General features: G+C 56.1%; 2 protein-coding genes across 3 annotated transcripts; one reads left to right on the top strand and one right to left on the bottom strand.

Annotated features, from left to right (window-relative positions):
* The first annotated feature begins 935 nt into the window (after positions 1–935).
* On the top strand, positions 936–8,840 carry SPOUT1 (SPOUT domain containing methyltransferase 1). 2 transcript variants are annotated; one of them, XM_072778241.1, is made up of 12 exons: positions 936–1,046; positions 1,675–1,720; positions 1,994–2,119; positions 3,366–3,525; positions 3,763–3,852; positions 3,973–4,022; positions 4,233–4,363; positions 6,046–6,118; positions 6,224–6,322; positions 6,834–6,936; positions 7,109–7,256; positions 8,111–8,840. In XM_072778241.1, exons 1-12 carry the CDS (start codon positions 1,011–1,013, stop codon positions 8,177–8,179), a joined length of 1,131 nt encoding a protein of 376 aa, XP_072634342.1. In that variant the 5' UTR covers positions 936–1,010; the 3' UTR covers positions 8,180–8,840. The 2 variants fall into 2 exon arrangements, with proteins under 2 accessions (XP_072634342.1, XP_072634343.1); XM_072778242.1 differs by lacking the exon at positions 3,763–3,852.
* Positions 8,265–11,584, bottom strand: ENDOG (endonuclease G). The gene is made up of 3 exons (XM_072778252.1): positions 10,916–11,584; positions 9,808–9,917; positions 8,265–8,612 (listed from the first exon to the last, which is right to left on the bottom strand). The coding sequence occupies exons 1-3, from the start codon at positions 11,423–11,425 to the stop codon at positions 8,330–8,332; spliced, it is 903 nt and encodes a 300-aa protein (XP_072634353.1). The 5' UTR covers positions 11,426–11,584; the 3' UTR covers positions 8,265–8,329.
* Positions 11,585–12,605: the final 1,021 nt, after the last annotated feature.

The raw sequence follows: 12,605 nt of genomic DNA, 5'->3' as shown, positions 1-12,605 counted from the left end.
ATGACATGTCTCTGCCCAGAGCTGTAGAATGTACAACACAAAGAGCGAATCCTAATGGAAACTATGAACTTTAGTTAATAATACTGTATCAATATTTGTTCATCAAGTATAGTAAACGTACACAGTGAAGCAAGGGATTAAGAGTAGGGAAAAATAAGTGGGGGAGAAGAGTTATATGGGAACTTTTGGTAAACCTAAATCTGCCCTTAAAAAAAATGTTGGGGCACCTGGATGGCTCAGTGCTTGAGCGTCTGCCTTTGGCTCAGGTCCTGATTCCGGGGTGCAGGGATCGAGTCCCGCATCGGGCTCCCCGCAGGGAGCCTGCTTCTCCTTCTGCCTACGTCTCTGCCTGCGTGTCTTTCACGAATAAATAAATAAAATCAGGGATCCCTGGGTGGCGCAGCGGTTTGGCGCCTGCATTTGGCCCAGGGCGCGATCCCGGAGACCCAGGATCGAATCCCACATCGGGCTCCCGGTGCATGGAGCCTGCTTCTCCCTCCGCCTGTGTCTCTGCCTCTCTCTCTCTCTCTGTGACTATCATAAATAAATAAAAAAAACTTAAAAAAAATAAATAAAATCTTTAAAAATAATCATAATAAATAAATAAAAGATAAAGTATGTTAATTAAAAGAAAGAGTAAATGAATGCATCTGTAAAAGAACTGGATTAAATTCTCTCCAAGATCATTTCCTTTTGGGCTACAGGGTCTCCACGTAGAATAAAATCGAGCTGAGCTTTAAGTGTCGCGCTCGTGCAGAAACGGAGCGCGGCTCTCCAGTCGTCCAAGGACCCAGGACAGCCCCGCACAAGCTGCCGCTCTGGACCCCCGAGGATGAGGACAGGACCCGCCCGCGTCACCTGCGCCCCCGCTTCCCGCGCGCGCGCACCGCCCCTAGACGCCTAGGCCACGCCCCCGCGCGCCACGGGCCCTCCGATTGGCGGCTCAGAGGAGGTGTGGCCGGAAGGGGTGGGCCTGACTGGCAGGGCGTGGCCGACGGGGTGCGGCGAACATGGCGGAGCGCGCGAAGAAGCGCCCCTGCGGCCCGGTAGGTGGCGGGAGGTGGGGTCCCGGGACGGGACTGGGGGTGGCGGCGCGAGGACGAGCCGCGAGGGGGCCGGTGGAGGGGCCGGGCTGCGCCTCCTGCTCCCTGCTTGTCGCTGATCCGAGGCCGGGAGCGCCGAGGGGCTGCATGTTCGTGGCCGCGTGCGCCCCTGTGAAAACCGGGGTGTGGGTGCCGGGGTCCCAGCCAGGGCCAGCTCAGCGTCAGGCACATTGCTGGAGCCCCTTGCGGCTCCTCTGACCCGGGCGTGGATTCAGGAGGTGGGATCCTGCCCGCCATCTCGAGCCCTTTCGTGGCGTATCTCTTCGGACTCCCAGGGCGACAGTGGGAAGGTCCTCTCCCCCTGAGCTTCAGTTTTCTCCTCTCTCCCGTTAGATTTCATTCAGCAGCTTACCGCTTGATGTAGTAAGTGCTCACTATGTGCCAGACCCGGTCCTGGGCACTGTAGCATGGCAGGTCGTCGCCTTCCCACGTTCTCCCAGCCGTGGCAGTATGGGGGGTTCCCTGGTTTCCTCACCACCCCCATTTATAGGCAGGGGACAGCTGCCAAGCAGGAAGTGGGACCCACTCACAGCCTCACACCTACCTATACCTGTTTCCATTGCTACTCTAGGGTGAACATGGCCAAAGAGTCGAATGGCGAAAATGGAAGCAGCAGAGTAAGTAAGGGTCTGGAGGGGAGGGGATCTATTCAGCCTTGCGGGAGGCCACTCTAGCAGTGCACTGCTGAGCCTTGGGGAGAGCCTCCAGGTTTGTCCCTCTGGGCCCCACAGCGCCCAAAATGGGAAAGAAGGGGCCATGGAGCCTCCTCGGGCTCCTCACTAAGGTCCAAGCTGACCCTACTTGGGAGGGCACCCTCTCCTGGACTGGTCCATATCCCTCCCCTTCCAAGTCCCTCTCCACTCCACCAATCCAGAGGTTCTCTTATCCAGAGAAAGAAGAGAAAAAGAAGTGGAAGGATCTCAAGCTGATGAAGAAACTGGAGCGGCAGCAGGCACAGGAGGAACAGGCAAAGCTCCAGCAGGAAGAAGAGGCAGCTGCACAGAGGGAGGACCAGGGTGAGCAGGCTGGGTCCTGGGCAGGGACAAGCATTGTCATATCTGGAAGGGACCTTAGAGACAAGTGGGTCCAGACATCTTGTCCTGATGGAGAAATTGAGGCCCAGAGAATGGGAAAACTGAGTCCTAACCTCCTACATAGGTAGATTTCAGTCCTTTGAAGCATAAGCATCACATATCATAACTTTATACCTTCACTCATCATCATAATGATAGTTATTTTTTTACCTCTTTATTGAGCACTTTCTGTGTGCTTTAGTCTAGTTTTTCATTTACTTTTTAAATTTTTATTTATTTCTTTAAGGAAGCACTACACCCAACTTGGGCTTGAACTCACAACCTTGAGATCAAGAGTTGCATCATCTTCTACCGACTAAGCCAGCCAGGCGCCCCTTATTTTGATAATAAGAATTTGTATTTTTTTTCTCATTAAATAATACCTGTTCAAAATAATCCCCCTCTCAAAATACAGAAAACTCTAAAGAAAAATCCCAGCAAACACTGCAGTGAAAGTTTCGCCAGATGTTTAGAGGGTATATAGATACAGTTTTACAAAACTGAGACCCAAACCTTAGAAAGGGTTAGGGTGTCATAACGTACCCTCTAAGCCCATTGGTTACCAGTGATGATGGTGACAATGGGGACAGAAACTGAGCATGTCAGCTGTTTCAGCTAGGAGGGAAGTCCTTCATGGGTGCTCCCTTATGTGGCTCCCTTTGGGTGACTCTGGGAGGGAGAATATGGTGGCCCCTCTGGAGCTAGACAGCCTGAACCCATATCTCAGCTGTCTTGCCTTCTGTGTGACCTTGGGCCACGTGTTTGATCTTTTGGGGGTCACAGGTTCCCCACATCTCGATGGAGATCACTGTAATACTTCTTAGGGTTATGGTGTAAATGCACACATAAAAGGCCCTAATAATATTAGCTCGCTTTATTATCCCCATTTGACAGCTGGAGAACTGAGGCAGTAAGGGGCAGAGCCAGTGTATAAATTTAGGCCAGTGCCTCTAACCACCTCTAGCCTTGCCCAGGGATGTGCCCTGCTCATGAGAGCCTCGGGGACCAGTGGGTATATTTTCCTCCAGGGTAGACTGAGGCCTGGAAAGGGGAGTTGGATCTATTTTGCTGGCCTCAAAATTCCTCCCAGAGGGAAAATTCTCTAACTCTGGGATTGGGGGAGGGGGTATATGTGGGAAGCACCACCCTAGCCTCTTGGAATGACCATGAATGCCCCTCCCCTGTCCAGGTCGGCCCTACACCCTGAGTGTAGCCCTTCCAGGTTCTATCCTGGACAATGCCCAGTCACCAGAGCTTCGCACCTACCTGGCTGGCCAGATTGCCAGAGCCTGCACCATCTTCTGTGTGGATGAGATTGTGGTGTTCGATGAAGAAGGCCAAGATGTCAAGTGAGGGGCCATCTGACAGGGCATCGGGGCTCAGAGAGGAGGGAGGGACTGCCAGCATTGACTTTGCTTCATCCTTTTCACTGCCTACTTGCCTGGGCTGAGACTGCTGCCTGAAATGTCCCCAGTATATCTGGTGGGAGGAGTCACAAAGCAGGGGCACTGCAGAGGTCAGATTGGGTGGAGGAGCTCTCGAAGGAAGCACAGTAGATTCTGGAAGCCCTGTCTTTCTCTCTCCAGGACTGTGGAGGGAGAATTCAGGGGAGTTGGCAAGAAGGGACAGGCATGCGTACAGCTGGCCCGGATCCTGCAGTACCTGGAGTGTCCACAGTAAGGGGGTGAAGGGCAGACTTCCCTAAAAATGATGTGGAGGAGGGGGGTAGTCCAGGTGCAGGTCAGGCAGGAGGTAGCCTCCCCTGGGAATTTCCTGAGATCCGTGTTCTTTACTAGGTACCTAAGAAAGGCATTCTTCCCCAAGCATCAGGATCTCCAGTTTGCAGGTAAGGCTAGAGGGGGTGCTGACCCCCATTTTTCATGGATCATTCCCCCCAGACCCTGAGAAATTGCTGTGCAGCTGAGAAAACAGGCCCAAGCAGGGCAAGGCCTGTGCCTGGTGGCAAGCAGCAGATCTGTGGCAGCCCTGGAACTTGGGCCAGGCCTCCAAGGTTCCTGCCATACTACCATGTGCTTTTGCACCTCCCTCCCCACAGGGCTTCTGAACCCCTTGGACAGCCCTCACCACATGCGTCAGGATGAGGAATCTGAGTTCAGAGAAGGCATTGTTGTCGACCGGCCCACCCGGCCAGGCCATGGGTCCTTTGTCAACTGTGGCATGAAGAAGGTAGGAATTGGAAGAGTGGGTTGGGACACAAATTGCAGACACACCCTGACCGTGGAAAGCCGGCAAGGTCATGTGAATGGGGAGCCCTCAACCCAGGCATCTGTGCCTGCAGTTCCCCCACTGATGTAGATTCAGGCCAGAGAAGCTCCTAAGACAGGGCTCAGTAGATAAAGCCAGGAGCAAATTTACTCTCTTAAAAAGTAAATGAAAAAAAAAAAAAAGTAAATGAACAGGGAGGCCTGGGTGGCTCAAGGTATGATCCCAGAGTCCCTGGATCAAATCCTGTATTGGGCTCTTTTCATGGAGCCTGCTTCTCTTCCCTCTTCCTATATCTCTGCATTCTCTCTGTGTGTCTCTCATGAATAAATAAATAAGATCTTTAAAAAAAAAAAAAAAAAGCAAATGAACAGAAGGTAATCCTCATGCTCAAATCCAGTCCAACCCAACCACAACCCTACAAAAAACAAGTTCAGAATCCTTCTGGGGCAGCTCCAGCAGGATGCAAAGCCATGCTGGGATTGGCACATCCACCACCTGGTTACTCTCAAGTCTTCTGGAGTCAGAGACAGAAACTCTTCAGTGTGTAGGGTCCTCTCCTCTCAAAAACTGCAGATCAGAAATGACCGGCTAAATGCACACCAGGGTGACCCAGACCCAGACAAAAGGAGAAAACTGGAGAAACCTCAAAAGGAAAAGAGTGTGTGTATCAGGGCACCTGGGTGGTGGTCTCCCTGTTCAGGGGGAAGTCTGCTTATTCCTCTCCCTCTGTCTCTCTCCCTCCCCCTGCTTGCACTCTCTCTTCTCTCTTAAATGAATAAATAAAACCTTAAAAAAAAAAAAAAAAAGGTACCCTATCCTGAATTCAGAGTTGGCACAAACATGGACATTGGTTGTCATTTGTCACAGCTTGCACTGACCACATGCTGGGCCCTGGGCAGTGTAACAGGAGCTATTTATGGAGAGTTTCCTGTTTGACAGAGGAGGGAACCAAGGCTGGGAGAAGTTACATGGCCCGCCGAAACTGCTGTAGCTAGGAAGTGGCACAGCCACATCTCTTCAAAACGTAGAAGATTAGGATTTCATCTCGCAAAATACTTTCTGCTCTGTGCCAGGCCCAGAGTGTTCATCTTTACCCAGTGTCCTGTGGTGGTTGTTTTGCACAAATGGTCTCTCACTCTTTTTTTTTTTTTTTTTTTTTTAAGATTTGTTTATTTGAAGCCATCTGGGTGGCTCTGTCAGTGAAGCATCTGCCTTCAACTCAGGTCATGATCCCAGGGTCCTGGGATCGAGCCCCACGTCTATCTCCCCGCTCAGTGGGGAGCTGGCTTCTCTCTCCCCCTGCCTGTGCTCTCTCTTACTCTGCTCTTGCTCTCAAATAAAAAATAAAATCTTTTTTTTTTAAAAGACCCCATTGAATGCAGAACCCAAAGTGGGGCTCGATCCAAAGACCCTGGGGTCTTGACCTGAGCCGAAATCCAGTCAGCTGCTTAACTGACTGAGCCACCCAGGTGCCCCACGAATGGTCTCTTGAGAGCAATTCTGGCCCAGGTGCCAGAGAAAGGGGACAGAGGTTGACCTGGACCCCTCAGGAACCGACTACCCCCTCCCCTGGCATCTGGGAGAGCAGTGACCCCTGCTGGCCCTTTGGGGGAACAGCACCCATTTCTCCTGGTTCTCCCCAGGAGGTGAAGATTGACAAGAACTTGGAGCCTGGACTTCGTGTGACAGTTCAGCTGAACCAGAAGCAGCTCCCAGGTATCTGGAAACTTCCCAGCCTGGCCATCCTGAGGGCTCAGAGCCATCTCCTGCTACCTCGTTGTCCCTCACCCCATCTTCACAGCCTCCATGCTTCCTCTCCAGAAAGCAAGACCTACCGGGGAAAGGTTGTGTCATCACAGGACCCTCGCACCAAAGCCGGTCTCTACTGGGGCTACACGGTCCGGCTGGCCTCCTGCCTCAGTAAGGACAGAGCTTCCTCCTCTGAATGGCTGACCTCCGTCTGGGAGGCCACAGAGAACTTTGCTTGACCCAAAAGGCAGACCATAGTCCTTGCCCTGCCACCATGCTGTGTGTCCTTAGGCAAATGCCTTTCCTTCTCTGGGCTTTGGGCTCCCTGACTGCACTGCCTGGAATTCTGTGAAGGACCTCTGAGGAAAAGGATTGTGGTTCATTATTCATGTCTGCTGTGAGGTTGGGAATAGGACAAAAGGACTAGATAGGTCAAAGGTGCCCTGTGAGTCCTCAGAGCTCCTCCCTACCCACCATCCACTTGGTTTCCCCAGGCTAGCACAGGTGTGCTTTCTCCCTGCTCAGTCCCGGGCTTGCCAGGAACTGGGGGGGGGAGGGGGGCGGCTGGGCGCCACTGCCTTACCTGAATCCCCTTCTCCACCCTGCCCTCATATATGTACACATGCAGCCAAGTGGCTGTGGCATTGAAGCAGGACCCCCAGTGAACTGGTCTCTCCCCCAGGTGCCGTGTTTGCTGAGGCCCCCTTCCAGGACGGGTATGACCTGACCATTGGGACATCAGAGAGAGGCTCGGATGTGACCTCCGCCCAGCTTCCTAGCTTCCGGTGGGTACAGCCTGGGGCAGGGGCTGGGGAAGGAGGAATGCAGCCGGAAACCTGTCTGCTGGAGCAGAGCTGTACAGACTGGGCCCCTACTGTGTGGGGGGCAGGGAGCTCTGGGAAGCTGCCTTCAGTGTGGCCGTGGTGCACAGTGACTGATCCCTCCTGTGGGTACCAGGCATGCTCTTGTGGTGTTCGGGGGCCTCCAGGGCCTGGAAGCTGGAGTGGATGCTGACCCCAACCTAGAGGTGGCTGAACCCAGTGTCCTCTTCGATCTGTACGTCAACACCTGCCCTAGCCAGGGCAGCCGCACCATCCGCACCGAGGTGAGCCTGCTGCCTCTCAGCTCCAGCCTCAGGCTGTTCTCAGGTTGCTGCCAGCCAGAGGTCCTGTCTGAGCTGTCCAAGCACCTCTGCCCAAGGCTGACTTGAGCCAGCCTTCTCTGAAGATGGTTTCCTTACAGCCTTGGCCTCTCACCACAGCAGATTCCAGCAGGAACTTGGGATGAGTGAGCTGAGACTTAAGACTCCTGGGTGCTGGTGCCCATCCAGCTGTTCCCAGGCTGGGTGGCCCAGGAGACCCTGGGCAACCAGGCTCTGGGCCTCGGTTTCCTCAGCTGTACACTCAATGTTCCACTTCCTTACATGGGACAGTGTTGGGCAGGGCAGCCTTCCCTAACTGTGCCTCGCTGGCATCTCAGTCCTGTGGGGGGCAGTATGCAGCCAGCTCTGGGAGCCTCAGCCCTGGGCACCCATGGAACCCATAGACCTTCTTCTGAGGTCTGCATGCTAGAGGCACATGGCTTCCAGTAGTCTCAGAGTGGTGCCTACGCAGGTGGGCTGCCCTAGTCTGTCCAGGAGGGCCCTACAGGGGCCACACCCTCCTAGCCAGAAGCCCTGCACCCACCCTGTCCTGGGGGCTGAGAACACCCCTAATCCTGACCCTGAGCCTGGGAGGCAGGGATGATCATGAGCACATTTTACAGAGAGGAGAGGCAAGGCCCTTCCCCAGCAGGGCACACAGCCAGGATGGGGCTGAGCCTGTTCTTAACATCCTTGGTGCTCTGTGGAGGGCACCAAGCCCCTGGGAGTGGGTCCTGGGTGGTGGAGCCCCATAAGGTGAGGAGCTGTGCACCTGCCGGTCTCCCAGGCCCCAGCCCACTGCTGCACTTCCCCTCCAGGAAGCCATCCTCATCTCCCTGGCCACCCTGCAGGCTGGCCTCAGCCAGGCGGGTGCCCGGGCCAGCTGAAGGTCCTGTAGGGCCAAAGACAGCGAAGCAGCAGCAGAGAAACCAGAGGTTCCTGAGGGTCCCCCAGGACAGACGCAGCCAAGACTTGTCTCCAGAAATCACCACCTTTTTAATGCGACCCAGCCCCTACAGTCTGGCAGGGTGACACCTTCACTTGCTGCCTGCAGTGATGGCCTGGAGGCTGCCTGTCCGTGCCAGGATATTGGGTACGAAGAGCAGCCCCGAGGCCCGCTCGATGCTTTCAATGGGCACGAGGAAGCGCTCCAGTGGGACTGCCTCATCCACCGGAGCATTGGGCATCACGTAGGAGCGGAGTTCGATTTGCCCGCCAGCCGCCTCCAGGATTAGGACTTTGAAGAAGTGGGTGGGCACCGCCACGTGGTTCTTGCCAATGACCTGATACTTCACGTAGGACTTGCCGTCGGCCTCCGTCCTGCAGACAGACCCAGGGCTGTGCCTCCAGGAAGCCTTCCCTGACCTGACTTCCAACCTATGTCAGCCTGTAGGACTGCCACCCTCTTGCGAGGCTTCTGGGCTCTTCTGGGCTCCCCCAGGAGGCTGGGAGCCCCCTGCAGGGTAGACATTCCCTTACCCTGTTTTCCTCAGGCCTACTGGGCCAAGCAAGGGTGGGTGGTGGCAATAAATGCTGCTGAGAGATTCAGGCCTTGTGGGCATTCACCTTCATTCGCACAGACGCATGATCACTGGCCACCTCCCCTGTGGTGGGGGAGCTTCAAGAGGCTAAGGCACATGACCCAGAATTCCCAGTGCCATCACAGGGCCTGGGGTCCAGAACACAGGATGAGGGACTTCCAGTCTTCCCCTCAGCAGGGTCTACTCCATTCCAACAGTCCATAGGAGGCACCTGCTGATTATCAGTGCCTCGGCTGGCCCATCCTAAGCACTCACTACAATGACCTCCAGCACCCCACTTTACCCCTAAGCAACCACGAGGTAGGTAGTAAGTAGCTGTTATCCCCATTTTACAGGAGAGAATATGGAGGTCATTTGCCCATGGCATCCAGAGACCAGGTGGTAGGGCCTAGGTTCTCTCTCAGACCTGTGGACTCCAGAGCCAGCGGCTTCCCCACAACCCTTTGCCTCCCTGATCTCAGTCTTCATTGGGCCAGAAAAATCACTGAGCATGCCCAGGGGAGCTCGGTCCCTTCTACCTGGGAGGCAGGGCTGCCGAGAGACAAGAGTGAAGGCTCAGGGTTGAGGAGGTGGAGGTCACACCGTGGCTCCAGGAGAAGGGTGAGGAGGGTTGCTCCAAGCAGAGCAGACAAGGCAAGAGCCTGGTGCTAGCTAGGCTTTTCTATCTGGACAGAAACAGAGTCAGGTGTATGTGGCAAGAAGTGAGAAAAGAGAGGAGCAGAGACATGTTTGGGGCCTGGTGCTGGGGGCAGGAGAGACGATCCAGGTGGGTACCCCACAGGTCTCGCTACAGTCCTGGAATTAGGGGGCCTGAAGCACAGAACAGACAGACATGCCAAGAAACCAGATGACATGACCTGGCACTGCATGAGGACCCAGAGGTTGAGGCAGGCCTGGATGCTGTGAGTGGCAGGAGGGCCTCTACTGTATGGGAGAGACCCTGGCATCCCGGGGCCCCCCAGTTCGAGCCTTACCTGGGCAGGAAGAGCGGCCCTGTGCATACATAGACATTTTGGTAGGTGCGGGTCAAGCTGCGGCTGTACTTCTCCAGGTTGTTCCAAGCATTCTGGTTGAGGTGGGGCACCTGGTTGGAGAGGTGGGGCTCAGGGAGACTGGCTGGGGCCCTTCCCCTGTTGTCACATGGGCAGGAACTGGCACCAAATGGGGACAGTCCAATGGGGAAAGGGGTGGGCAAGCATGGGGTGGGCAAGTGTGCTGAGGTAACAGGTTCAAGGAGGGAGACGCCTTTAGGCCACCTGGCCATGAGGGTGGAGCCAGAAACCGTTTCTCACCCCCAAAGAGCCACACTGAGGAAAAGGGGCAGTTCTCCTCTTCAGAGAGAGAAACAAGCCTCTCCTCCTGAGCCCCCCTCCCCCCATGCCCAGGAGCTCTTGGGAAGGCCAGCTCTCTAGCCCTACCCTCTCCTTTCCTTTCTAGATCTGAAGCACATGCAGAGCCCAGCTGGGGCTGCTCCTGACTTCCCGCTCTTGAGCATTCATTCCAGTGTCGGGTCAAGTGGGCAGGCAACTGCAGCACTTGGAGAGCAGAAGTCCTAGGAGCCTCATACCCCATTAGCTTCACCCGGAGCCCAGGGGGCAAGTCTCCAGGCCCTGCTCCGCGGAGGGCACACAGTGATGGCTACCAGCGGACTTTGCAAGTTACTTTCCTTTGGCTCCTGGGAGGCAGGCAGGGTATGGACAATGGCTGAAAGCTCAAGGTCCTCTAGACCGGCTGCCTGGGTCTCCTGCTGTGTGACAATGGGCCAGTCACTTGGCCTCCCTGCCTCAGTTCCTTCTTTACAGCTAGCATGCATGCATGCTGAGTGCGTCCGGCCAGGAAGCGAGCTCGGTACTTTTGTGTGCATCGTCTTCTTTCTCCGCGCTACTGCGAGGAAACAAGCTCAGGGAGGTGCCCAGAGGCGCACAGTAGAGGTCGGACTGCAGGCGGGTGTTGGGTGCCCCGTGCAGTGTACCTCCCGCCCGGCGCGCGGGGTGAGCAGCCAGGCACCTGACCCGGCGCCCGCACTCGGCAGCTTCGCAGCCGAGGTTCGGAGAGGCTCAGGGGGGCGAGCGCGGGCGCTACCTGCGGCGCGACGTTGCTCAGGTAGAAGGTGTCCTCCATGGCCTTCTGGCTCCAGCGGTGGTTGGCGGCGGCGGCGAGGTGGCCGCGGTCAAAGCCGCTGCCGCGGTAGTCGGCGTTGGTGGCGCGGTGGTACGCGTGCACCGAGTCGTCCTCGCGGAAGTCGCACGAGCGGCGGTCGCCGTCCCCGCGGAGCCGCTCGGGCCGCAGCTGCTCCACCACCCAGAGCGCGCCGCGGGTGCGCGGATCGTAGCACAGCACGTACGACTCGCGGCTCTTGAGCTGCGCCAGCCCCGGCAGCCCGTACTTGGCCAGCTCGCTCGCGCCCGCCGGGGCCCCGGGCTTCGCGGGCACCTCGGGCAGCTCGGCCGCCGCGGCCACGGGCAGCACGGGCAGCCGGCCCAGCAGCCCCGGCGCCGCCCGCGCGTCCGCCCTCCGCCGCCGCCAGCCCTCGGCCGCCGCGCCCAGCCCCGCGCCCAGCGCCAGGGTCAGGGCGGCCCGCAGCGCCCGCATGGCGGGGAGCCTGGCCCGAGCGCCGGTGGAGCGCAGTCGCCGACGCCTGGGGGCCGCCGCGACCTTCGAGGCTCTTAAAGGGGCTGCGCGGGACTGCGGGGCCCACCGCGGGGAGGGGGTCGGGGAGGGGCGTGAGAGCGGGGGATGCCCGCCGCTTCTACTCACAGGCGCTTCGGGGAACTGGGGAGCCCAACGGAGGGTGAGGCCTGGCGCCGAGCTGACGTCCCGGCGCCCTTGCTTTGCCCTTTTAAGACGCGCGGGGGGGGGGGGAGGGCGTGCCACCTCCCCGGCTCGTGATTGGCCGCCGCCGCCCAGCCCCGCCCCCCGCCCAGCCCCGCCCTCCGCCCAGCCCCCTCGGGCAGCAGGAGGCCCCTCCGCGGGTGGTAGGAGCTCCAGCTTCAGGAGCGCCAAGTGTTAGGTACTGAACTACCATTTCCAGTACTAGACTTAATCTTTAAAAGAGCCTTGAGACGGAGTCTCTAGTTGGCAGAACAAGGAAACAAGGACAAGACCCCAGGTCTGCCTGACACCAAAATCCACCCCCCCTAACATTACAAAGTTAAGTCAAAAGTTCTAGGACACTGGCAAATGTTTTAACAAGCGGCAAGAGGACAGCGTAGGGGCTGATGCTCACTGCTGGTTGGAAGAAAAACTGGCACGATTCTAGAAGGCAGTTTGGCAGTATATATAAAAGTCTTAAAAAGGTTCATACTTCTCAATCCACTTAGAGGACTGAGCTGGGGAAATGAATCTGGAATGCAAGGATCTTGAACAGAAACCCTTCTCCACAGTATTATTACTCATAATGAAGGCTGAAATAACCAAAATAGTCCAAGATAGGGGCTGGACTCAGACGTTTTTAGCATGTGTGAATTCTATATAGCACATAAATATATTTTAAATCATACAGCAACTTGCTTACCACCTAAGGGAGGGAAGAGACAGTACACAAACTGTATCAAGAAAATGACAACGATGTAGCAAAAACTAACGTGTTCTTGGTGATTTTCTTTAGATTGTGGGTAGTATGCATTTTATTTACTTGAATTCTCAGTTTCGTCAATCTCAAAAACAACTTGCTGTGTAATCAAGTGCATAGCACCTCTGTCCCAAGCTCACTGGCCTTTGGCCTCCAGCTGCAAACTGCAGTGGTTGAATGAGAAGACTTGAACAGGCTCTT

The sequence above is a fragment of the Canis lupus genome, chromosome 16 (genome assembly GCF_048164855.1).
Source record: "Canis lupus baileyi chromosome 16, mCanLup2.hap1, whole genome shotgun sequence".
Lineage (NCBI taxonomy): Eukaryota > Metazoa > Chordata > Mammalia > Carnivora > Canidae > Canis > Canis lupus.
The sequence above is the reverse complement of the archived record's forward strand: the minus strand, read 5'-3'. Positions and strand labels throughout refer to the sequence as shown.